Source organism: Gadus chalcogrammus, chromosome 12, assembly GCF_026213295.1.
Source record: "Gadus chalcogrammus isolate NIFS_2021 chromosome 12, NIFS_Gcha_1.0, whole genome shotgun sequence".
Lineage (NCBI taxonomy): Eukaryota > Metazoa > Chordata > Actinopteri > Gadiformes > Gadidae > Gadus > Gadus chalcogrammus.
The window spans coordinates 30,439,219-30,465,414 of NC_079423.1; the positions used below are offsets into that span (position 1 = coordinate 30,439,219).

The following is a 26,196-nucleotide window of genomic DNA, read 5'->3' on the forward strand; positions in this document are numbered from 1 at the left end:
CACGTACTGTATACAAATGCTGTGTGTGTAAGACACGGTTATCTGATAACTTTCAGTGGGGCAATAACGCTATGGTCTGGGAGTGCTAATGTATGTATTCATACGTTTTGTATGATAATATTCATATACACAGGCATAGGCCTACAGCAGAAATGCTTATCTTGATTTCAGGGCTCAAAGGGGAATGGGGAATGAGGTCTTACAGGCTGTATAAACGGTCCACCTCACTGCTTTTATGTTTGCATCTTTTTTGTATAATGAATTATTCTTTGGCTCTCTACAATAATAAAATAAATGCTCTCCCCTACTGAATAAAAGTTCTCCAGATAGGAGCCATCTTGGATCAGTCGACCCGCTGCGTAGAGCAGTTCTGAGCACAAAGACATCACGATCAGACGGTTATAACAATAAAATCCATTCTTGGTTCGGTCAAAATTTGAAAAATTGTATTATCTTATTTTTCCTCTGTTCATGGTCTGAGATAATTTAATGCCATGAAGAGGGTTAAAGGATAATTCCTTGTGTAACCTATATTGAGCAAGTTAGAAAACTTAAGTTTCCAACTATGCACTCAGTTTGACCACTGTTCGACACTATCATTTCCAATTATTTAAATTATAAGAACAAAAACGACCGATGCCTTTGGCATAACAAGCACTTTTAATTCACACTCAATTCCGATTAGAATTTATTATTAATATTGAATAATAGCGTTTCCTTTACCTCCCAAAACGGCGGATGTACATTGACATCCAGGCAAAAATCGATCGGCACAAAACAAAATGAATTGTGTATTATGCCATGTGGTTTATATAGGTAATTTTAATACATTTTTAAAAAGTGTGCAAATTACCACCCCGTTATTCAAGTCCCAACTCGCATAACGCGCATGTAAAGCGCGTGCACGTTAAAAGGGGAACAAGGTGGGGGATGGGGGTGAGCAACCAATCAAGACCAAGCTCTGCCTTAGCCAATCACATTGCAGTTACTCTTCCTGCTTGGTCGAGAGGTTCATGATAGGGTAAGTAATAAACATTTAGATAAAAAAGTATAAAGATTTTTACGAAGAAAACGCAATACAGATTGAAAACAATTATCACACTACAGATATACATTGTGGTTTGTGCATTTTCCCTCTGTGGGAAGAAACATCGATTACCATTTTACCTATTGTGCATATTATACGTGCCATGCGAACAGCGTAGTATGAGCCAACCAACCGGCTAGGCTCGTTTGGTTAGCCTCCCATCATGAAGTTGCTATCAAGTCTTTAATTATAAGAAAATATCCCGCTGTTAAGTTATCAAAGCAACGCACACACGGGCGGTCTTAAAAAATGACTGTTCTAACATGTAGGTGATTGTGCTCCACCACACATCCAGTTTCAATATTTTACTATTGCATAATGCATCCCATCGCATAAATTGAACGGCCTATTTTGCAGTTGTCCTATGGAGGTTGTTTGCTTTCTGTTTGGGCGCAGGATATGGGCGGCGTGAAACAGGAACAGGGCGAAGGAACGCAGGCGAAGGGGCCAAACCCGTCTGATCCAGTCCATGATGAGGTGACTATTTGGGACACCTTATTTCAGAAAATAGTTATCAATCTAATAAAAAATAATGCACAGCAGTGAACATTCTTAACATGTGCTACTTTTTTGCCCGTTATCCCTTCTATACTCTATTTGTAAACTAGTCAATTTTTTTTCTTCTATGATTTACTTTGAATGATATTGATGACAAAGCAGGAGATACAGGCACAATGGCCCTCATGATAATAATACTAATAATAGTATGGTCAATCTCCCACATGTACAGCCAAGAAAGAGGGGCTGGCCCAAAGGAAAGAAAAGGAAGAAGGTTCTTCCTAATGGGCCCAAAGCACCGGTAACCGGTTATGTCCGGTTCCTTAATGAACGCCGAGAGCAGATGCGGGCCCAATACCCTGATTTGCCTTTCCCCGAAATCACCAAGAGGCTTGGGGCAGAGTGGAGTCGGTTGGTCCCTAACGACAAGCAGGTAATCTTCCAGATACCTGATCACCTGTCTGTTGTATCTGGTTGCTTATCTACAACCAGAATTTCCCTACACAACAAATTCTCATACAGCACACATACCTGAATCTATTGAGGTCTTTCAATAGTTGCCAGTCTCCGAAATTGCCATTCACCCTAATGGATGAGGGCGGGAATCGCTATATTCTAAATATCTTGAGCTGTGACCGATCAGATATAACCGTATGGAGTTTGTCCCGCAGCGCTATCTTGACGAGGCGGAGCGGGAGAAGGTTCAATACGCCAGAGACCTGAAGGAGTATCAGCAGACTGAGGCGTACCAGATCACCAGTGCTAAGATCCAGGACAAGAAGGTCAAGAAAGGTAAACAGTGGGGCAATCAGGCCATTTAGTCTTTGTTAATGCTGCTGACATTGGTCACATTTTGGGTCAGCTGATCATATGTCCAATATATATATCCCCTCATCAAGTGAGTCTCACCATTTGCTTGCAGAAGACCATATAGGGTCGAAACGTTGCTTTTAATATGAGAGAGAGAGAGAGAGAGAGAGAGAGAGAGAGAGAGAGAGAGAGAGAGAGAGAGAGAGAGAGAGAGAGAGAGAGAGAGAGAGAGAGAGAGAGAGAGAGAGAGAGAGAGAGAGAGAGAGAGAGAGAGAGAGAGAGAGAGAGAGAGAGAGAGAGAGAGAGAGAAGAAGATTTTGAAAAAGAAAATCGAAATACATCACGTCCTCTGCTCCCTCCCTTGATAAGTTCCCCTCCACCGTTCACAATTGTTGGATTTCTGCCCTTGTGATTGTCATGCAAGACGGATGGCCCATGCCTGGCAGGGAAGAGATGCCCTCAGTTGTCAGATATGTATCAGGAGCGGACTCAAATCTAAATGGTTTCGTGCTGCAGCCGTGCTCACTCAACCGGAGCAGATGTTTCACCGGAGCTTTGTCTCACAAGTAGCCGGTGGATGGCTATTGTAATAACAAATAACATTTTAATTATAGCTCTTAAATTGTACCTAAATCCAATCCTTTGTTGGAAAGAGTTGAAAATATGAAATAGTAAACTTATCTTGTTGATTCCTCTGTCTTTACTTCGTCCAGTTGTTATTTTTCTGAAGTTTGGCCCTCTAGCTTTTAAAATTGTGTTATAAATGTGTATTGAATGCTTTGCTTGTTCTCAGCCACCCTTGTTGGAATCAAGTGTCTGCTGAACGACTGAATGTAATGTAAGTGCATACTAACCTTTGTTTTCCCTGTTCAGAGGACCCGCCCTCTGTGATCATCAACACAAGCTCAGGATCCGGGATACAAAGGGTACATTCACTGTTCTGCTCTATAATGTTGTCCAGTCGCCTCTCTGACCTGGCTGAGAAATATCTCAATTGTTTTTCTTCATTTTGTCTCTGTAGGCACCTGACCTGTGCCCCCGGTTTGATATCCCTATTTTCACAGAAGAGTTTCTGGACCAGAATAAAGGTAATCACTTGAAAGAATGGTCTGCTGGTTTGTTGAGTAAGCTTTCATTTGTAGAGAGAAAAATGTCCAATCTATAAATTGGGGGATGGGGTTAGAAATTTCATGCAGCTGTTTGCTAACACAGTAAACAATAAAAAAAATGCAATAAAAAAAAATGCATCAACAGCTGAAGTAAATTTTTAATTCATACTATGTCCAATGCTTCACTCTTTCTGGTTATGAAGGGTAAAAATACATATTTTACCTTTTTAACTAAGAAGGACTACTATAATATGTTATAATAGTGATATGCATTTTTGCTAATACCACCCACACCTACAACATAGACATAGAGATGCAGTTTGTTTTATCATAAAACAATAGGGACAGAGAAATAGAGAAATAAATGGATGTATATAAAGGAGGAGAATATGTGCACTCGAATGTTAAAGGTGACATATTTTACCATGATATGATGTCAGAAGAGGCAGATTTTCCAAACGGCTTGTAATGGCTAATCACACTCACACCTGGTGGTATAATATGTCACCTTTTAAGGCCCCGTCCACACGGAACCGATTTTTTTGGGTGAAAACACATACGTCTTGGGTGTTTGGGCCGACCGTCCAGACGGATCTGGTGTTTTCGGTGCCCGAAAACAGACTTTTCCCAGGGTGGATAAGTTAAAAACGGATCCATAAATTTTCGTATTCCTGCTGTACATTAATACAAAGTATTTTTGCTCAATCTAAAAGATTTAACAACTGCTATATCCTCCTCGACTGATTGTTTGTATACAGCGCGCAGGCTGGTTGTGCGCAAGCTTGATGCGCTCTACGTTTTTTGCGGAGAACCAGCGCCTTGAATACGTTCTACAGCGTTTCTGCAGCGCCTTGAATACGTTCTACAGCGTTTCTGCAGCGCCCTGAATACGAATACGAATACGTAACCTCCCTCTGGTTCTCCCCCCTCTGGTTCTCCTCGTTCTCCCCCCTCTGGTTCTCCCCCCTCTGGTTCTCCTCGTTCTCCCCCTCTGGTTCTCCCCCCTCTGGTTCTCCCCCCTCTGGTTCTCCTCGTTCTCCCCTCTCTGGTTCTCCCCCCTCTGGTTCTCCTCGTTCTCCCCCTCTGGTTCTCCCCCCTCTGGTTCTCCCCCCTCTGGTTCTCCTCGTTCTCCCCTCTCTGGTTCTCCCCCCTCTGGTTCTCCTGGTTCTCCCCCCTCTGGTTCTCCCCCCTCTGGTTCTCCCCCCTCTGGTTCTCCCCCCTCTGGTTCTCCCCTCTCTGGTTCTCCCCCCTCTGGTTCTCCCCCCTCTGGTTCTCCTCGTTCTCCCCCCTCTGGTTCTCCCCCCTCTGGTTCTCCCCCTTCTCCCCCCTCTGGTTCTCCCCCCTCTGGGTTCCCCTCCATCGGGTCCCAGCGCGCGAGGCCGAGCTGCGGCGGCTGCGGAAGGCCAACGTGGAGTTTGAGGAGCAGAACGCCGTGCTGCAGCGACACATCAAGGACATGTGCAGCGCCAAGGACCGGCTGGAGGCGGAGCTGGGCCAGGACGAGCTGCGCACCCAGGCCCTCCACAAGCACCTGCTGGCCATCAAGCACACGCTGGTCAGCAGCCTCTCCTCGGTCGCCCTGCCAGGTGAGCGGGCCGCTCCCTCTCTCAGACCCAGAGGACAGGGCAGGTTTTGCCACATTTAGGGCCAATCCCATTTCCATCCCTTCGCCCTCCCCCTTGTTCTTGCGCGTTCATGTGAGGGGTAGGGCTGTCTCAATCCCCATTTGGGTTAAGGGCTAGGCCCTGGAAATGAAGCTTCCGAAGGATCACACTTGAAAGGGCGGGCTTCGAGGAAAGCCCTCCGATAACAACTAGTAAGGATTCATGCTAGCTGCCAAATTTGCCGGACGGCAAATTTGGCAGCTAGCATGAATCCTTACTAGTGGTTATCATTAACTCACAGACTCATGCTGTAAAGTGGACTGGGATATTTTGGCCTCTGTAGACGTAGTAATGGAAAGGTGTCTCATTTCTTAGGGTAACGTTCTTACCCCATCAGACAAGGGGGAAGGGGTGGAGATGGGATTGGCCTTTAGACTATTGACCGTTAAGGCATTTGGCAGAGGACTTTATCGATTGCATTCAGACAAATGTGAGCATTTAAGGCTTAGGTATCTTGCTCAAGGATTACCACTATTGTTTCCATTTTCAAGATATTCATTATGCCGGATTCTATCCTGTGACAGAGGTTTTGGTGAAGCCAGGAAAGAATGTTTATGATGGGTTTTATTACCCAGACGTTTGAGTCCTCCGGACCAAGGTAAAGGACCGCGTGGTTTCTCCTCAGGCACCGGTGAGACCCCCTCCATGGGCTCCCTGGACTCCTACCTGAGCCGCCTGAGCGGGGTGCTGGAGAGCAACCCCGTGAAGCACCGCACCCTGCTCAACCAGGTGCGGGACGTCTTGTCTCACCTGGACAGGTAAGCCAAGGCCCCTCTGTTTCCCAAGTAGACAGGGATTCACTTGAACTCAAATATTTAAATTGAAACTGAAATGATGGTGGATTTTACATTTACATTTAGTGCGTTTAGCAGACGCTTTTATCCAAAGCGACGTACAATAAGTACATTTGTCAGAAGAAAGAGAAACAACAATATATGGCTGTCGGTACAGTGAGGATGTTCATAGAACCAGGTGCCAAGCACTAACAATTGTTAGGTTAACCCATTCCCCATATACAACAACGATAGCTAGGATAAGACGCTACACAATGCTAGGTACAATGTTTAAGTTCAAGGACAAGTACAACATATAATAAGTGCGTTAGAGGGGTGTGGGGGGTTGAGGGGTAATGGGGGAGGCTATGTAGAGTCTTGTTGAACCCTGACCCACTCTGAATGTACATAGAATGGACGCATCCAATCTTGTATGAAAGCCTTCATCTTCGCATCTCTGTAAAGTGTGGACTAGTAGAGCTGGGACTAATCGCCATTCCTTAACGACATTCCAGTGAGAAACTATGAAGAGGGCAGCGCCACAATGTCCCCGTACGAGTCCGAGGAGAAGGGAGCGGAGGCAGCAGCAGGCAGACGGTGGGGTCGGGCCAGCCTGGAGCCGTCCGGAGGAACATTGTGGCTTACCACGGCAGGGACAATAAAGGAACGTTTTTAAGCACAAGTGCTGCACACAAGGCATCAGCGCGCCTCCACGGCATGTGACACGCATACGTGGAACGCAAACACCGTGACCAGCGTTGTTTGTCAGTGTACGTGGCCGCTGTGTCTGTGGGGAAGCATGCACAGTTCAGTTCACAGAGGAGAGGCGGTTTGTTAGGACCTGTGATGAGCTGCTATTCATAAAAGCGCTAAATGTAAAAAAACAAAACAAAAAAACAACACGATCGATTTTATTATTTCTTCAATTGCTCTGCTTGTGGTATTAGGTGTTAGCAGTGAACCTATCTTCATAGTCTGTGCACAGCACAGCCTGTTGAATACAGGCCCAGCCCTTGTAATCACTTTAGAGAACTAATGTGTAGTTGGCATACGTCCCCGAGGCCTGTACCTCAAAGCAATATAAAGCGGTCAGCTGTGTCACGTCGAAATGATTCCCCCCCCCCCCCCCCCTTTTACCTGATGAAGAGCACCTGCAGCATACATTGGAACAAATGACTGGCTGAATGCTCCTTATTTAGTGCTTAACCCGGAGGGTGAGTTGTTGAATGACCAAATATTGTTCTTATATTCCTGTGAGACGGTGGACATTAAAGTGGTAGGTTGTTGGCGTCATGCATGAGATCCTGCGGGACTCTTATGAATTTATATTTGTCAAGATTATTTGTATCATCTGTCAACCTATTCAGTTAATTCATTGCCTCAATTTGTAATAAAATAACAGTTCTTTTTTTTCTGTGCAATTTAGAGTTCCTTCAATGTGTTCCTGTGCTGTGAATTTATCCGAAATGATGGTGATGTAGTCGATCTTGCCAAATCATCGTGTTATTTAGTTGTGTGTGTGTGTATATAACCATAGCTCAACAGCAGTTTCCAATTATAAACTGTAAACATTTTGCAGTTTCACAACATGAAAGTGTGACAGGGAAGGGACAAAAGGTGTGGAATATTTATTTGAATAATTTGTTAAAATGGCATGTAGACACCAAAGCATGTTAAGTCTCTAAAGTGCAACCGTCAGAGACGCCCGAGTCATTGTGTTAAATTCCTTTGAGTCCCTTCCACAGTGCATTTACGCAAGACATTGAAGCGACGTGGATACAACCCTGATCGTCGTGCGCTCCATCACTAGAGGTAGCTATTGGTCCACGCAATACAAATTTTTAAATTCCAATTTCAGAGGCGGTAGCCTACTTGTAGAGTGGACATCAGTTTCAAAGATATAACTGGTCTACAACATGGCTCATTTGTATTATGTTCAACATTAAGGTATATTAGAAAAAATACCTACACGTTTCAGGGAAATGCACACTTTGTCATACAACCCATTCATGTATCAAAATGTAAATTTATTCGATATTTTCCATTAACTCAGCTATTTTAACTGAATAATCATGAATAAACATTTTGGACAGGGTGACAGTACATTCAGGTATTTCCAGTAGTAGCCAGCTTGATCCCCCCCTCCCCACCGCGCTGACGTCACTCTCGGTAGCTGTTCTCGCAGCACTGGTGCTGAAGCTGAACAAGATGGCTGTGTGTCGGGGAGCGGAGAGCTGGGAATAGGGGGTGGGGGGATAGTCATTGATTCCGGCGGATAAAATATATTTTTAACTCCAACATCCGAAAGACTCGTGTTTAGTCTTGCGCGACAAGGAATCAGTTTGGTCGTCCATGGGACGAGGCGTAAAAGGGCCAAGCAGAGAAGCGACGGTGGACCTCCCCGTTACGAAAAGGGTGTTGTAGCCTCCAGATTATTACAGGAAAAAACATTCCTGTGAAGAAATTCTTCAACAACTATAGGCTCATTGGAGAGATGTCATTGTTGTGTGTCGGTGGTAAGTAGAATCTACCTTGTTTTAGCCCTTTACCCCTCTGGTCAAAATTCCGACAACCACATGCCTGTGAGGGTGTCTTGAGCTTTCGGATTCATTTACGCGTTGTTTTAACTTTTTAAGATTTCAGATTTTATCAATGCTTCCGTTTTGTAGGCAGATATTTTTTATCAGATTTGAGAAAAAAATATCACAAATCACATCTAGGCCTGTATGAGCACACACATGGCAAATATACTTGGAACCCATATTTTTCCAGCTTTGTTTAAATGTGGGGATATCCATTGGATATCGTATCGTTAGTTAATTATTACTTTTAATGACAGCTGTGTTGGACGTTGAAGTTGTCTGCGGTTGGTAATGCGTTAAGATATTTCAATTTTTTTTCCGAGAATATTGTTTCATTTTCACTTTAGTTAGCTGCTCGTGCGTAATTGCGCATAGCAAAAGCGTGCCGGCTGTAGGCCTGTGGGTTTTATAAAGGGTTCTGAACCTTATGGTTACCCGTCATCTCCCAACGAATGAGGAGTAATTAGTAGCCTTGCTTGTGTTCAATGGCTGAATCGAACGTTGTTTGCGTGAAGGTGTTGATGCGTTGTGTCCTCGGGTTGTTTGCATGTCTGAGGTTATTCTCTTGAGGCGAAGTCAATAGAGATTGGGTCTCCAGTGTCTTAGGTGCAATCCATCTGGAAGTGACTTTAATGTGGCTGTTGTCACAGTATTATTGTATTTTAACAAGCTACACTAATAATAACAACACTCATATTCTTTTTCACTACACACATCGATTGTTGCACTGATAATGGCCGTTTAAAGTGTGTAGTTGGCAACATGGGACTGATGACAGCAATGAGAAAAGTCATTGTAGTCCCGTTTTCCACGGCATGTGTTGGCATAGCAACCATCTTTTGAATTGTAACCATTTGCCATTGAAATGTTTGATTGTCCTATTAGTTCAGGTGTATTATTTTGCTCATCAGTCTGTATGGTTCATACTTTCTCTAGGATGTGTGATCACTGAAAGACGTTGAGTCATTATTCCCAAAGGAAAAGCCCTCATATTGCATTGAATGCTTTGTACAAGTGTGTGTGTGTGTGTGTGTGTGTGTGTGTGTGTGTGTGTGTGTGTGTGTGTGTGTGTGTGTGTGTGTGTGTGTGTGTGTGTGTGTGTGTGTGTGTGTGTGTGTGTGTGTGTGTGTGTGTGTGTACACACCAGTGTGTAAACCAGAATTTGATATCATGAGCAAACAAAAGCAGCTGAACAGGTGGCCATTTTCATGTGCTATGCCCGAGTATAACATTAACCACTATGGATAATCCCCCCCTAACCACCACAACTTCCAACACTGTCCTCACGGAAACAACAGACAACAGGTCATAGAGGAGCATGGACCTCATTAACCACACATCTCTCACCGGGCTCACATTAGCGATGTATGGTTGATTCACAACCAATGTGTACAAGGATCATGTTATGATGTCTATGGAAGTAGTGATTTATTCCTTCATGTCGAATGTACAAACACAAACGTGGAAGGTAAGATGTTCACAAATGAGGCTTTAGCCCGAATCCAGCTCTGTCACCATTTCAATCATCACTTAATTGTTTGTTTCGGCTTTCGGAACATCTGCAATGAAACTCTCGGTCCTTGATTAATTGATTGATTGATGGATTCGTTTTTATGTAAACAAAGAATGAAACAGCACTCTGTGTCATACATTTAAATACATAAATAGTCAGGGATGACACAATAAAGCCCGAAGGCTTATTTCCTTGTGGTCCCCTTTAAACTGTTCATAGAAAAAAATCAATGAAAGCGAAAGCCCCCCTTAACCATTCAGCGGGTGGCGTGTGACTTGATTGGACGGTGTGGCCGGCGTTCAGCCTCTGCTGACGGACAGAACGCGGGCTCTTCTAATCGCTCCGGCGGATCGGCGTTGCTCTCGGTTGAGCGCCGTCGTGCCAGAACCCGGTGCCACTCAGCTACGTTTGATGTAGTTCTCCACCCCTACTCACCGCCCGCCTCCTCCTCGCAGTCACGGCCCTGTCGGTTCAGCCTCTGCCTGTGAGCGCAGGGAATCCTTCTCCTCCTACTGTCACCACCACCACCCACACACACGCTCACACGCTCACACGCTCATACACACATACACACATACACACATACAGACGTACCCCCCCCCCTCGCGACCCTCCCCGATCCACTCCTGTGACACTGAAGTGGTTATTTTTAGTCATGGGGATTGAGGCTCGCTCTGCCCGCGCTTGGCTGCACAGGGAGATTAATGGAGCAAGAGAGAGAGAGGGAGAGACAGAGACAGAGAGAGAGGGAGAGAGGGAGCACACGTGCACCCTCTCCACATGGCAGGGGGGAGAGTCTGTTTGAGTGACTGCATGACTGAGTGGCAGAGGGGAATCCAGAGCCGGCCTCGGTGAGGACAGCAGGGTCAGGCAGAAGAGGTGCGGTGTGTGTTGATTGGCTTCTTTTACATCAGAGCCTCTCGATATTACGGACAGGATAAGGTCACTGCCGTGTCAGCAAGACCAATACCGGGGGGGGGGGGGGGGGCTTAAAGTTTCACGGTGGCTTTCCAAACCACCCACCTCGTCACGTGCAGCTGAGACACTCATCAAACTGATTAAAGAAACCGTCTGTGATACTATCACGCTGAGAAGGGGTTATTTATAGAAGCTGCCCTGGTGCGTGGTCCTGACTCACAGGGCGATTCACTGAAGCACTCTCCATGACACCCCAGTCACTGCTCACAGTCACTACTCAGAGTCACTACTCACAGTCACTGCTCACAGTCACTGCTCACAGTCACTACTCCGAGTCACTGCTCACAGTCACTGCTCACAGTCACTGCTCACAGTCACTACTCCGAGTCACTACTCACTGCTCACAGTCACTGCTCACAGTCACTACTCACAGTCACTGCTCACAGACACTACTCAGAGTCACTCCTCACAGTCACTGCTCACAGTCACTACTCACAGTCACTGCTCACAGTCACTGCTCACAGTCACTGCTCAGAGTCACTACTCACAGTCACTGCTCACAGTCACTGCTCACAGTCACTGCTCACAGTCACTGCTCACAGTCACTACTCACAGTCACTACTCACAGTCACTCCTCACAGTCACTCCTCACAGTCACAGCTCACAGTCACTGCTCACAGTCACTGCTCACAGTCACTGCTCACAGTCACTACTCACAGTCACTCCTCCAAGTCACTACACACAGTCACTGCTCACAGTCACTACTCACAGTCACTACTCACAGTCAGTCACTCCTCACAGTCACTACTCACAGTCACTACTCACAGTCACTACTCACAGTCACTGCTCACAGTCACTGCGCACAGTCACTACTCACAGTCACTACTCACAGTCACTGCTCGCAGTCACTACTCACAGTCACTACTCACAGTCACTACTCACAGTCCGCTGGGGGAGGAGAGTGGCGGACACATTTTGATTGAGAGGGCTTGATTTGGAAGCTATCTTTTTGATGCATCCGTTCGCAAGCAAATTAGACTTTTGGCGGACTTATAACCCTAACCCTGTAAAAAAAACGGATGAACATAGTATATTTAATGTGCATATATTTGAATTTCAAATCTTTTGCCGATCTCTTCTTTTCGTAGCTGCGTTGTAACTCTATACACTATGGTCTCTGTATTCTCAGACTGAATGTCCCAAAGTGGTTTTGGATTAATTCAATGAGTTAGCCACCTTCTTCATACATCCACAGGTGCCGTCTGCACGGCGGTCCAGAGGTCCCCACAGCCTTCTCTTCAGAGACGCTCCCTTGAATATCCTCTCAAAAGCACAGATTTCAACTGTGCTTCTCTTAGATGTAGATTTAACCAAAGGAAGAATTCAACAGGGATTATGGAAAGAAAGTGGGCTATGAATAGTCACTCCACAATTAAGACTGCCTCACTTTGTCACGGCACAGGATTAAATGAATATTGAATGTAGTTTCTTTCGTCGCCGTCTCTTTAAAAGTCTCTGGGTACGTCCAGGGGTTCCTAAAAGAGTTGAGAGTGACACCTTAAGGAGTGATGGAGCTTCCTTTGCTTTAGACTGCCTCCTACACTCCCTCCAATGCTAATGACCCACCTTGACAAATATATCTCACACCTGATTGGTTGAGGTGAACCCCGTTCTCCAGACCTCTGTCTCTTGAGCGAGTCGGAATTCCGACTGGTCCGTTGCATCCTTTGATGTGTAAACACCAGGGGCTCCCTCTGAAGTACCAGGCCGCGGTCAGGCTCCAGCCCTGGGCTGAAGACAGCGGCGTAGTCTCAGTGATACGCAGGTGTCAGGCGTAGGACCACCACCGCGTTGGAGGGCGGGGGGGCTGAGTGAGTGGTAGCCAGCGAGATGGAGGGGGAATGCGAGCAGTGAAGGTGTCAATCTGGCAACATGTGTAGGCTGTCAGTCACACGGCTCCCTGTCGGGTTCATCACAGTTTACGCACTGCAATACACTAGACACACTACTGGCTGAAGAAACACAAGGCCTATCGCGACGTGAAGCTATAGGCACACACACAAATATCCACACCAGATGCCACCCAAACACCTTTCTGTAGAAGGGCCCATATAAGACAGACACAATCTGGTTGACAGACACAATCTGAGGTGCATCTTGTATAAGAGGTGCAGCTCATACAGATATATATGATGCATATCGGATTGCTCTTTAGTTTAGTGGTTCTCAGATAGTCACTGGATCATCTCATTGGATTCTTTTTCTCCTCCTCTGTTTTTCAGTGAAGAAAGCCAAGCTCGATGGACCGCAAGGTGAGTTACAGCTGACCTGTATTTACGGCTAATTGAACTGTACACATACCCATCCAAACACACACAGGACGCACACACTCACAGACACGCACGCATGCATGCACGCAAACACACGCACACACACTCACATGTACACACGCACACGCACACACACTCACAAACACACACTCACGAACACACACACACACACAAGCATTTAATGACATCTATGTTATTTTGTTCAACAGAAAAGTTCAACACATACGTGACGCTGAAGGTTCAGAATGTCAAGAGCACGACCATCGCCGTGCGCGGAGGCCAGCCCTGCTGGGAGCAGGACTTCATGTTGTGAGTCTCTCTCTCTCTCTCTCTCTCTCTCTCTCTCTCTCACTCTCACTCCTCTCTCTTAATATTTCTATTGCTCTCGCTCTCTCTCTCTGTCTCTCTCGTGCTCTGTAATATCGCTCTCTCTCTCTCTTTCATTCACTCTCTCTCTCCCTCTCTCTCATTGTCTCTTTCTCTCAGACACGCACATACACACACATCGACACCGACACACACACAGCTGCTCACATGGCTTGCGGTTCTCTCACTCTCCTCCAGCCTTGGACCATCACCACGTAGGAGTTCCTTGTTGGTTTATATCAGGTTCTCCTTCAGGAAACTAAACCAGCCCAGGCTCCCTCTGGTTTGTAGTAAAGCCGTCTGTTGTGTACCACGAGGCTTGAGGGAGGTCCTATTAAATAGTGAAGACACACTCTGTCTGCCGTAGTACTACTACTACTATCTGAAAACATTGCCATCTATTTATCTGAAGAGCGGTGAGGCTGCTAGGGGAATGGCTCTTTAGTCCCTTGGGAGGAGAAGATCTTTCCACAGAGCCGTAGGATCTCACGAGGCTTTTAGGAAACATCGGCTGTCAGCCTAAAGGCTTGCTCCTTCCTTAAAACCTCTCTCCCCTTGCTGTATGTGTGTTTGTGTGTGTGTGTGTGTGTGTGTGTGTGTGTGTGTGTGTGTGTGTGTGTGTGTGTGTGTGTGTGTGTGTGTGTGTGCGTGTGTGGGGTTTTGCATTAAAGCATTTCCCTCCGCATGCTTTAAGAAGCCCAAACTCCGACTGGTGAACAAGCAGGAGAAGATGCAGATGTTCCGTCAAGGCGTACCACGTCTATACGTTAGACTAGGAGCCGGTCATTCTCACTCCTCTGTTGTCTCTGCTACTTCCTGCCTTTCTTCGGGCATCGAGAAGGAACCCAGTCAGCCCTTTACCAGATTATTTCCTTGGCTTTAGAAAAATATAAGACATGCTTTCATCTCAGAGCCGTTGCTATTATTAGTTTTCCCGGATGGCTTGAGGGACGCAATCTCCACAAGATGCTTAGGAACCAGGGACTGTTCACAAAGTCTGCTCTATAGCTGTATGTTAGGCACCACTATTGATCTCTCTATCGATCTATCTATCTATCTTTCTATCTATCAATCTATCTATCCGTATATCCGTCTATCCGTCTATCCGTCTGTCCGTCTGTCCGTCTGTCCGTCTGTTATTCTTTCTATCTTTATGTGTTTGTCTGTGTGTGTGTGTGTGTTTGTCTGTGTGTGTCTGTGTGTGTCTGTCTGCCCATCCATCCCTCTGTGGATGTATCCCTCACCACATCCTGTGTGTCACCTCCTGTGTCTAATGCTGCTTCATCTTGTATGTCACTTACTGTGTCTAATGCTGCTTCATCCTGTATGTCACTTCCTGTGTCCAGCGCTGTGGGTCCTGTGGGTCACTTCCTGTGTCTGGTTGCTCCATCCTGTGTGTCACTTCCTGTGTCTGACGCTGCTGTCTGGTTGGCTGTGCAGCGAGATCAACCGGCTGGACCTGGGGCTGACGGTGGAGGTCTGGAACAAAGGCCTGATCTGGGACACCATGGTGGCCACTCTGTGGATCCCCCTGCACAGCATCCGCCAATCAAATGAGGTACTGCTAAGCCCCGCCCTCCCACATTCACCATGACGGGCGTGCACGTTATTCCGAACGCCTAGCCCCTATAGGATGCTAATGATGTGTCGTTGCTATAGGAAGTCCAGATGTGAGACGTATGAATATGACTTCTGTGGTTTGTTGGAGACTGTACTGTTGGTATGGTAATCGCAGTGTTTGTGGAGTGGAAATGAAAGATATTCAAAGCGGGAGCGTCTCCACATCCTGCCTCTCCGCAGTCGTTACACGGCGGTCTATTTTTAGAGCGCAGGAGAGACGGCCGTGATCGGCTCCGATCGCAATAAAACAGAAATAAGACGAGCGTCGACCAGTGAGAGACGTCAAGAGAGATTAGTGGTTCAGCCTCGGAGACACAGCAGCCAGGATGGACTACGCGATCGTCGTCATTGTCGTCATCATCATCATCATGGTCCTCCTCATCATAGAGGCTGTTGCTGTCGTCCTCTCTCAGGACGGACCGGGCACGTGGCTCACCCTGGACTCCAACGTCATCATGGCTGAGAACGAGATCTGTGGAACCAAAGACCCCACCTTCCACAGGTTGCTGCTGGACACCCGCTTTGAGCTGCCCCTAGGTAAACCCAGGGTCTCCCCGTATAACAAGGGAACATGAATCAACCAGTATCAGCCTTAGTCACTGAAGTTATAAGCAGGGGGGCCCCGGTGGTTCACCGGAAAGGGCGCGTACCATTAAGGCCCAGTCCGGATCGCAACGACCGGGGTTCGATTCTTGCCCGTAGTCCTTTGTGTCTTCCCCTCTATCTCCCATAACTTCCTGTCTTACTCACTCTACGATAAAAATAACAAAACCTCCTAAAATAATTCTTTAAAAAAAAAAAAAATGAAGCATTATAATATAGCATTGGGGTTAGGGTGGGGGATAACTATCAAATGATGTACAAATGAATAGCTTATGCAACATGAACAGGCACTGCCTTGGTTAACATGAATTATATTAGTAAACATGAACACCATAATAAATTATTACTAACTGTTAATTCAATATTAGTTAATTTTTATTTCTGCATTAACTAATATTAAATAATGGCTAATTAATGTTTCCTTATCGAAAGGTTTTACCGTACCTAATCAGCAAATCCAGCATATCTGACAGCCTTCTCACCTATAGGTGTCTAAAATACAAAAGGAGGTTTATTCAGAGACAGTGCCTATATAGTATTGTGGTCCTGTGCTATTCTATTGAAAGTGCACGTGATCGCTCTATTCTCAGCCTGCTGTGTTAACTAGGTGCTGGCGGTTGGGTGTAAGTGTCACTCCTAGTGTTTCTGAGAAAATATTTCTCTTGGTTCTCCTTTGAAAAAAAAAAAAAAAAAGGAAGAGACGAAAACTGCAATTACTGCAGCCGTCACGTCCACCGCTGCCTCTTGTCACGCGGGCTCAGAGGACGTCGCCTTCAGAGCGCAGGTCCCTTTTGTTGCCTTTCAATGGAGTGCGGTGGCGAGGCGTGGGGGGGGGGGGGATTGTGGTTTCCAACCCTTGCATTGTGTGCTGCTGCTGCTGCAGATATTCCAGAGGAGGAGGCCAGGTACTGGGCCAAGAAACTGGAACAGCTCAACGCCATGAGAGACCAAGACGTAAGACCTGGTTTCCTTTACCTGCCCCCTGTCTTCTCTTTCACCACATCCACCTCCTTCTTGCTCCGCCCCCCCCCCCCCCCCCCCCATGTCCTACATCCACACTGACCTCCTGTTCATCCCAACACTCCCCTCCCACACCCCCTACCCTATCCTAGTTATTTTCTTTAACGAATCCTAATAAGTTGCACATGAATCCCATCCAATTGAACTGGTTTATTATTCATGTATCCGGCATTTCTTCCTTTTTATCGGAGCGGATGTTGACTCTTTTCTCTGAAGGCTGTCATGTGCTCGTGTCAGATGGGCCGACCCAGCTGGCATTTCCAAGACACCAGACGCTCCCGACTAAAAGTGGTACAGATCCGTATAGATTCCGTCCAAAGTTCTCATGGATTAGTTCGTATTGATCTCGGGGGGGGGGGAAGTAAGTCGAATGGATTTGGCCAAAGAAGCGTCGGGATTCAGATCAAAGTCTTGTTTGTGAGTCAGGCAGATTTGTATGAATCGAGGAGGATTCATCCTCCCTTTTGTCTCTTATTTCCTCCCTTCCCCCCCCCCCCCCCCCTATCCCGCCAGTCTCTACCCCCTGCCCCCCTCATCCACCGCCAACTCCACCCCCCTTTGAGTGTTCAGGTGATGAGGTTCTTGGTTTCCCCTAACCCGGTTCTCATTTGTACAGTTCGGTTACCAAGATGAGCAGGAGAGGCCTCTGCAGCCTCCGACAACGCAGTGCTGTGAGTATTAATGAGCCCCAAAGAAACATCCAAATGCTCCCTATCTCAGTCCATCCTCTTCTCTCTATCCACCCTGTCCATATCTTACCTCCTTTGTGCTGTGCCTCTCTCCACTTCTCTCTCGTCCACTCAATCCTCTGCATGACTACATTATCTTCCCAGTGCACCCTGTTTGTCTTGGCCACTCTCCCTCCTACCCTCTTCCTGAGAGCAGTGTTCAGCAGGGAGGGTCGGAAAGAGACGGATAAAGTACCATGTCTGCTCGGTACGGAGACAATTGTAGAGATACGAGAGGCAGATGGGGAGATTCCACGCAGACTTTCTACTCTGCAATTTCCCCCAAAAAATTAAATTAAAAGTCTTGAAAATGTCCCAACTAATAAGGCCAAACATGGCTGACGTAAAGGACACTGTATTTTGTATAATGTAACACAAATAGAGATTTTTACAGCATTAGATTTTACTGTGCCATGACAGGAGATGGTCTTTTGTCAAAATACAGCAGAGATGGAATAAAACAGACACAGTGTAATATGAATAATGACATGGATTGGTGTAAATGTGGACCCTTCTCAAAGATTGGGATGATTTCCTCATGTGTTCAGAGTACGGACAGTGAACGGAGAGACTCGTCGAATAACGGTCGTGACATGAAGACAATGATGCTGGGAGGGAGGGAGGGAGGGAGGGAGGGAGGGAGGGAGGGAGAGAGGGAGTAAGGGAGTGGGTGAGGGAGAGAGGGAGCGAGGGAGGATGTAAAGGGAAGAGGGAGAAAGGGAGGATGTGAGGGATGGAGGATGTGAGGGGTAGAGGGAGAGGGGGATAGAGGGAGGAAGTGAGGGAGAGAGGGAGAGAGGGGGGGAAACAGGGCGGGGGGGAGTGGGTGAGGGAGAGAGGGAGCGAGGGAGGATGTAAGGGAAAGAGGGAGAAAGGGAGAGAGGGGGGGAAACAGGGCGGGGGGGAGTGGGTGAGGGAGAGAGGGAGCGAGGGAGGATGTAAGGGAAAGAGGGAGAAAGGGAGGGAGGGAGGAAGGATGTGAGGGGTAGAGGGAGAGGGGGATAGAGGGAGAGAGGGAGGGAGTGAGGGAGGGAGGGAGCGTGGATGGGTGAGCGGCCTGTGTACTTTGACGAATGACGGTCGGGACATGAAGACAATGATGGTGGTAATGAGGGAGTGTGGGAGTGAGAGAGTGAGGGAGTGAGAGAGTGAGGGAGTGAGAGAGTGAGGGAGTTAGAGAGTGAGGGAGTGAGAGAGTGAGGGAGTGAGTGAGGCAACAGAAAGCATGCTTGAAGACCGGTCCCAAAGAGGGCATAGTATGCTAGGTCTGATGACGCGTCTGTCTGTCTGTCAGTCTCTCTTTCTGTCTGACTGGTAATGGATTCAAAGGGACCAGCTGTACAAATATTAGGCTTGACTCATCGATACTTATGCAGAGGCTTTGGTGTCTCCTTCAGCCTGGCCCCTCCGTGTGTGCATGTGTGCATACGTGCGTGCGTGCGTGCATACGTGCGTGCGTGCGAGTGAGTGTGAGCGATTGCATCTGTGTTTGCGTGTGTATGTTTGTGTTTATACTTGCCCCAACATGTGTCTACTTTGGCTGAGACACTCAGTGTTTCAGAGACTGTTGGTTCCGGAACAGCTGAGGTCTGTTTAGCGGGCTCTACTAATCCCCCCCCCCCCCCCCCCGCCCCCCCGTCCATTCCTACGTTTACTTTGATCTAATCTTTAAGTCTTTTCTTGATTAGCCATTCTCTCTTTCTTCTGTGTCTCCTCTGTCATGAAAGCATCATCGCCGTCACCGTCTTTCGACGTCAACATCGTTCTGGGCTTATCTGTGGTGTGTTTAACTCGACAGTGCTCCTGTGTGTCCTTTGTTTCCCCCCGCAGGTAACTGGAGTTTGTGGGGCGAGCAACAGCGTGAGTACGGCGCTAAACCTTCCCCATCTAAGCTAGTCCCGCGGTATTCCTCCACTCATGTTCTGCCTGTTTGAAACAGAACTCTGTAAAGAACTCGGGTATACCTCAACGTGCTTTATTAGCACGGATGTTGCAGTGGACATTGTATGTCGTACGTCCTTGGACTTAAAATTAGTACTTAGCATTGTGTGGCATCTTATCCTAGCTATCTTTGTTGTATACGGGGAATGGGCTAACCTCCTATCCTTACTGTGCCGACAGCAATATGTTGTTTTTCTTTCTTCTGAAAAATGTATAATTGAAGTCACTGTGGATAAAAGCGTCTGCTAAATGTGAACGTTAAATGAAACCAACCACAGCGAACCCTCCGTGTGGAAGCCTTCCAAAACGACCCTCAACATCCGGCCGTGCTTCCCTCCAGACGAAGACCCCGACAGCGCGGTGGACGACCGCGACAGCGACTACCGCAGCGAGACCAGTAACAGCCTCCCTCCCCCGTACTACACCACCTCGCAGCCCAACGCCTCCATGCACCAGTACCCCATGAGAGGGCCCCCCTCCCTGGGCTCCTGCAGCGAGGACATCAACCACCTGGACTACGACGGCCGAGCCATGAGGTAGCCCCCCCACCCCCCACCCCCCCCCCTGGAACCTCCGTGGTGCAGGAGAGGAGACGTAGACGTAGCTTAGAGAGTCCTCATGTAGGGTCTTTGAATCTTCAGACACAGCTTTTCTAAACAGAGAATGCCAAAACATTCAATCTTTTCCACGTTTTTTGCACATTTCCATATATATTGTTTTACTCCCCTTAATGAAAAGTGTGTTGTTGAGTTCCTTTTAAATGACAATATTGCAGGGTCGCTTCATTAATGCTTTTTTATTGAGATCTAGAGTGTGTTTGCCGGTTGTGTTTGCCCTGATTTAACGGTCGCTCAGGTCTCCGCGTTCCCCTCCTCACTCTGAGACCTGCAACGGGCGTCCCCGTTGCATCTTGCAAGAAGTTCTTCCAGAGACCCGTTGATGACGTCACGGTCCACCCATCCGTCTTATCCACGTCGAAATTGCAGGCTGTCGTAGGCTCTTTCCGCTCCTCCAAAGCATCACGGTTTGACACGCGTTGCTCGCTTATCTCGGGACGTGGCTAAAGTCCGGCTTCGCTCACTGAGCACCAGGAGGGCGAGCCGATGGATGAACCGCACGTCTCCCTTAATGTTGTACGGCTCTGCTCCGTCCGTACTGACCCAGTCCACGCCACGGATCGGCTTAGCTCGGGAGGTAGAGCGGGTTGCTAGTTTGCTCCTTGGCTCCTCCTAGCTGAGTGTCGAGGTGTCCCTGAGCAAGACACCCAACCTTATATGCCCCCGCCGAGCTGGCTGTCGCCCTGTGTGGTTGACTCCGCCGTCGGTGTGTGAATGTGTGCATGAACCGTTGAGAAAGACGGCCGTCCAGCTCCAGTCTCCCCGATCCTACCACTGGCCTGCAGGCCCACAGCGCTCTCTGTGTACAGGTCAGGTATGAAGACACACGGCACTCTGTGTGGGGTTTTCGAATTAGTGTGCATGTGGGAGTTTTTGTGTTTGTTTGCGAGCGTCAGAAACTCATCGGACTCGAGACGGAAATAAGTTGAACTCTCGGCCTGGGTCCTTAAAGTGTCAGCGTTTTACATTCCGTGAGTTTGACGCTGTCCTCCAACCGTGAGTTGATCCTATGCTGTCTGAGGAGACGATCTGTGAGAATGTGAATCCATCTATTCTGCCTGCCAGCGCTCAGCCTCTCTCTCTCTGGAGAGAGCCGCCGTTCAACCAGGAGCCCTTCGGCTCGCCGGCGCGGCTCAGGGCGGGCAGAGGGACGCCGCGGGTGGGGGAAAGATCTGCTCTTAGCTCTACTGACGCTCCTGTCCTACCTCTTCCCTCCCCCTCCCCCCCTCCCCCCCCCCCCCCCCCCCCCCCACCCCCCTCCTCCTCCTACCAGACACTATGATAGTTTAGACTCGGCCGCCAACGGGCGCAGCGATCTCGACTCGGGCTCCGGGTCGAGCCGGCGCACCAGCCGCCAGTATTCTCTAGACAGTAGGCGCTCGCTCTCCGATAGGTGGGTCTCTGCACCGCCCCTCCCACTGCTCCGCCTCCTCCTCCTCCTCCTCTTCCTCCTGCCGTCCCGCCCCGTCCCGTCAGGCCTGTGACTCAGTCTCGCTGTGACGTCAGTGGTGGACTTGTCCTGTCCTCCTCGCTCGCTGTGCTTCCATGCATGTGCTCGTACCCTCTCTCTCTCTTACCTCTCTGTCTCTGTCTCTGTCTCTCTCTCTCTCTCTCTCTCTCTCTCTCGCTCTCTCTCTTTCTATAGATGTTTTTTTTGTACACTACGCTGTATATCCTTAATTTTAACTGTTTAAAAAAATATTTAACTATTCTGCGTTGTATGTATGTATTTATGTATGTGTGTGTGTGTGTGTGTGTGTGTGTGTGTGTGTGTGTGTGTGTGTGTGTGTGTGTGTGTGTGTGTGTGTGTGTGTGTGTGTGTGTGTGTGTGTGTGTGTGTGTGTGTGTGTGTGTGTCACTGATAATTAACAGTTAGAGGCAGAGTGGTAATTGTTGGGCGATTGTCTGGTTGAGTCTCTTTGATTGAGTGTGTGTGTGTGTGTGTGTGTGTGTGTGTGTGTGTGTGTGTGTGTGTGTGTGTGTGTGTGTGTGTGTGTGTGTGTGTGTGTGTGTGTGTGTGTGTGTGTGTGTGCCTGTGCGCGTGCGTGTGAGGGTGGGGGGGGTCCTCCTCTCTATATATATATATATATATATATATATATATATATACATTTAATTTAGAGGCGCCTTTCAAAACACCCAAGGTCACCTTACAGAGCATATATTCATCATACATTTTTTAAAAAAAAAAAACAAGACATTGTGGAAAAAATAAATAAATAAATAAATAAATAAGTAAACATAAGCAATAAGAAATAAATAAAACAAAAACAAGACAAAACAAAACAAAAAAAAACAATCAAAACAGTGATCAGTTAGACGTTGTGTGCGAGTTTGAACAGGTGAGTTTTGAGTTGTGACTTGAAGGTTGTAATGGTGTCTGACTGTTTTATGTGTGGGGGGAGGGAGTTCCAGAGCCTGGGTGCTGAACAGCTGAATGACCGGGCACCCATTGAAGTGAGTCGTGATGTGGGGATACATAGTAGTCCAGCAGAGGTTGAGCGGAGGGAGCGGGAGGGAGTGTATTCTTGGAGGAGGTCGCAGAGATAACTGGGGGCTAGGTTGTGGAGAGCTTTGAAGGTGAGGAGTAGGGTTTTGTATTGGATGCGGTAGTGTACTGGGAGCCAGTGAAGTTGAATGAGGACAGGGGTGATGTGGTCAGATGATTTGGTGCGGGTGATGATCCGGGCGGCTGAGTTCTGAATGATCTGCAGTCTGTTGATGAGTTTGGTGGGGAGTCCGGTGAGGAGGGCGTTGCAGTAGTCTATGCGTGATGTGACAAATGAGTGAACTAGGATTTCAGTGCTGGATTGGGTCAGTGATGGGCGGAGTCTGGCGATGTTGCGGAGGTGGAAGAATGCAGTCCGGGTGATGTTGTGAATATGGGGTGCGAATGAGAGGGTGTTGTCCAGGATGACGCCGAGGCTCTTGACTTTGGAGGAGAAGGGTACTGGGAATCCATCGATAATTATGAGTGGAGCTGGGGTGTGTTGTGATTTAGTGAGGGTGGATTTGGATCCGATGAGCAGGGCCTCGGTCTTGTTTCCATTGAGTTTCAGGAAGTTCCTGCTCAACCAGCTCCGGATCTCTTCCAGGCACGTGATGAGGGAAGTGGGGGGGATGGCAGCGGTGGGTTTGGTGGAGATGTAGACCTGTGTGTCGTCAGCGTAGCAGTGAAAATGGACCCCATGGTGACGGAGGAGTGTGCCCAGCGGGAGGAGGTAAGTGGTGAAGAGGAGTGGACCCAAGACTGACCCCTGGGGGACACCCAGTGAGACACCTGAACACCCAGACTTGTGGTTGCTTAGTTGAACAAATTGTTGACGGCCGGTGAGGTAGGATGTAAACCAGGAGAGTGCAGCACCAGTGATCCCAATACCAGCTAGGCGGTCCAGGAGCAGAGGGTGGGAGATGGTGTCGAATGCTGCGCTGAGATCGAGGAGGATGAGAATGGTGAGTAATCCAGAGTCGGCTGCAAGGAGGAGGTCGTTGGTGATTTTGACTAGGGCTGTTTCAGTGCTGTGTTTTGGACGGAAGCCAGATTGGAACGGTTCGTGGAGATTGTTAGTGTCGAGGTGGGACTGTAGTTGTGCGGCAACCACCCTTTCAAGTGTTTTGGAGATGAAAGGGAGATTGGAGATGGGCCGGTAATGGTTAAGGTCAGTTGGGTCAGCACCAGGTTTTTTCAGGATGGGAGTGATGGCAGCCAGCTTGAGAGTGGGGGGTACAGTACCAGTAGTGAGGGAGGAGTTAATTATGTTGGTGATCATGGGGGAGATGGACGGAAGACATGCTTTGACAAGGGAGGTGGGAAGAGGATCGAGCTGACAGGTGGTGGTTTTGGCTTTGCGGATGAGTTCTGAAACGGTCTGTTCTGTTACTAGGGTGAAGTCAGAGAGGGAGCTGATGAGAGGTTGGCCAGAGGTGATCATCCAGGGTGGGTCATCAGAGGGGGTGCGAGATGAGGCCAGTTGTTGGTGAATGGTGTTGATTTTAGAGCTGAAGAAGTCAAGGAACGCAGTGCATTGGGTGGTGGAAATGTCTGGAGGGAGAGATTTAGGAGGCTGAAGTAAGTGGCTGACTGTTGAGAAGAGGACTCTGCTGTTGCCTGTACCAGTGTTGATGAGGTTGGAGTAGTATGAGGTTTTGGCAGTAGTGAGGGCATTCTTGTAGTGATGGAGGTGGTCCGAATACATTTGGCGGTGTACAGTGAGTTGAGTCTTTTTGTAGAGTCGCTCCAGTCGACGACCAGTGGCTTTGAGCTGGCGCAGATGAGGAGTGAACCAGGGAGCAGTGTGGTTGAATGAGACTGAACGGGTTTTCAGGGGGGCCAGGGTGGTGAGGGAGGAGGAGAGGCAGTTATTGTAGTGAGTCACCAGGTCAGTCAGGGAGGAAGCTGGGGGAGGGTTGGGGTAGGAGCTGATCATGGTGGAGAGGTCTGTGGTGTTGATAAGTTTGATGTTTCTGAAGGAGATGGTCCGTTGTTCCTTGGTTTTGTGTAGTTGGGTATGAATGTCAAAAAGTACAGCTTTGTGGTCGGAGATGGGGAAATCAATGACATCAAGGTTAGTGGGAGTGATGTCAGTGCAGCAGATTAAATCCAGAATGTGACCTTTGTTATGGGTTGGGAGGTTGACATGTTGTGTGATGCCAAGACAGTCCAGAAGTGATGTGAAGTCATTAGCAAAAGTACAGGATGGGTTGTCAATGTGGATGTTGAAATCACCAAGGAGGATAACAGTGGGGGACATTGCACATACAGATGTAAGTAGTGATGAGAATTCATTGAGGAAAACGGCGGAGGGTTTTCTATGACATCTATGACAGCATGTTATTACCGGCCCGTCCTCCGGTGTGTGGGAGCGTGAGGGGAGATGGTTCTCTGTGATTCTCAGAATCCTGCAGTCGATAATTGCAGAGAGCGCCCTCCCCGTTGGAAGACAGCAGGAGACGTTCAGCCCAGTAATGGAGCGACATTAGCCTCACAAACGCTGTCCCAAAGTCTATTTCCTTTTCCTCTTCACGTAGCATCGTCATTCACTTCTCTCCAGGAGACTGAGGTAGCTCTCACACTGCAGCAAGAACGATATCACGGTCGTTCATCTGCATGTTTGTGCGAAGCATTTGGAAGAAGAACTGAAAGATACCACCATTGGTGATGAAAGGATGTGATAGTCACATGTCTTGTTTTTGATTGGCTGGTTTAAGCTTGATTGATCTATGGCCCTCTATTCCCCTACCTACAACCTTTAAGTTGAAGGCTCTCCCACTGCTCTCACTATAGCCATTATTGAACCAATAGCACAGCTGTTATCAATAGACTCTCAACAATGGTGTCTGTGTGTGAGTATGGGGGTGGGGTTGTGTGTGTGTGTGCGCGTGTGTGTGTGTGTGTGTGCGTGTGCATGTGCGTGTGCGTGTGAGTGTGTCCGAAAGACAACCAAGGCATTTATGTTGTTGAGGTTATTGCCCTGGCCTTTATCTTTGTCTTAATTGCCTCATTCATTATATAAATAAATATTCCCTTATTTATTTTTGAGGATACACTTTACATTCATTAACCATTCATTTACCTTAATTCATGCAGTAACAAGCATTAACTTACAGTTAATTAACAGTTAACTACTGGTGATGGTGTTAATGTTCACTCTAAGTGTTTTGGTGCTAACTATGGTATTCATTTTTTAATAGGGTTAGGGCTGACCCTTACCTTAAATATAACCCTCACATCTGTGCTAATGTTATAGAACATTGCTTATAACTGCATGAACTAATGTTAATGAATGGTTAGGTTAATTAATGTACCGTTATTGTAAAGTGTTGCCATTTGGCTTGATTGTAAAATAACGTTGCACAAGACTGGCCCGCGGTTCCACTTGTGAAGGCAGGTTTGATCGATCACGACGGTGTTTGACGGTGCTCGGATGTTGTGGATGCGTCTGTCAGAGTTGTTGTCGTACGTGCGGGTGTTTGAACGCGTGTGTGGTCCACGTCGTTGTGTGCGTTGTTGATGGATT

General features: G+C 47.7%; 2 protein-coding genes across 3 annotated transcripts in view; both read left to right on the forward strand.

Moving 5' to 3' along the window:
- The first annotated feature begins 926 nt into the window (after positions 1-926).
- Positions 927-7,822, forward strand: hmg20b (high mobility group 20B). Of its 2 annotated transcripts, none has more exons than XM_056604733.1 (9): positions 927-1,021; positions 1,484-1,564; positions 1,818-2,018; positions 2,257-2,377; positions 3,269-3,321; positions 3,417-3,483; positions 4,875-5,090; positions 5,794-5,926; positions 6,457-7,821. In XM_056604733.1, the coding sequence occupies exons 2-9, from the start codon at positions 1,487-1,489 to the stop codon at positions 6,467-6,469; spliced, it is 882 nt and encodes a 293-aa protein (XP_056460708.1). In that variant the 5' UTR covers positions 927-1,021; positions 1,484-1,486; the 3' UTR covers positions 6,470-7,821. The 2 variants fall into 2 exon arrangements, with proteins under 2 accessions (XP_056460708.1, XP_056460709.1); XM_056604734.1 differs by lacking the exon at positions 927-1,021 and adding an exon at positions 1,046-1,352 and having other exon boundaries at positions 6,457-7,822.
- A 385-nt stretch (positions 7,823-8,207) lies between these two features.
- The window catches only part of unc13a (unc-13 homolog A (C. elegans)), a 54,657-nt gene continuing 36,668 nt past the window's right edge, over positions 8,208-26,196 (forward strand). The window contains exons 1-10 of the mRNA XM_056603310.1: positions 8,208-8,457; positions 13,237-13,266; positions 13,494-13,593; positions 15,091-15,208; positions 15,684-15,807; positions 16,757-16,827; positions 17,510-17,564; positions 19,452-19,481; positions 19,903-20,098; positions 21,453-21,572. Coding sequence (XP_056459285.1) covers positions 8,436-8,457; positions 13,237-13,266; positions 13,494-13,593; positions 15,091-15,208; positions 15,684-15,807; positions 16,757-16,827; positions 17,510-17,564; positions 19,452-19,481; positions 19,903-20,098; positions 21,453-21,572 — 866 coding nt within the window. The 5' untranslated portion in view covers positions 8,208-8,435. The remainder of the gene's footprint in view (positions 8,458-13,236; positions 13,267-13,493; positions 13,594-15,090; positions 15,209-15,683; positions 15,808-16,756; positions 16,828-17,509; positions 17,565-19,451; positions 19,482-19,902; positions 20,099-21,452; positions 21,573-26,196) is intronic.

Bases quoted from the DNA above. Each gene is read 5' to 3' on its own strand.
- hmg20b (XM_056604733.1), top strand. From the start codon at position 1,487: ATGGGCGGCGTGAAACAGGAACAGGGCGAAGGAACGCAGGCGAAGGGG. The intron at 2,378-3,268 runs GTAAACAGTGGG...TTCCCTGTTCAG, and splicing joins GGACAAGAAGGTCAAGAAAG to AGGACCCGCCCTCTGTGATC. The intron at 5,091-5,793 runs GTGAGCGGGCCG...GTTTCTCCTCAG, and splicing joins CTCCTCGGTCGCCCTGCCAG to GCACCGGTGAGACCCCCTCC.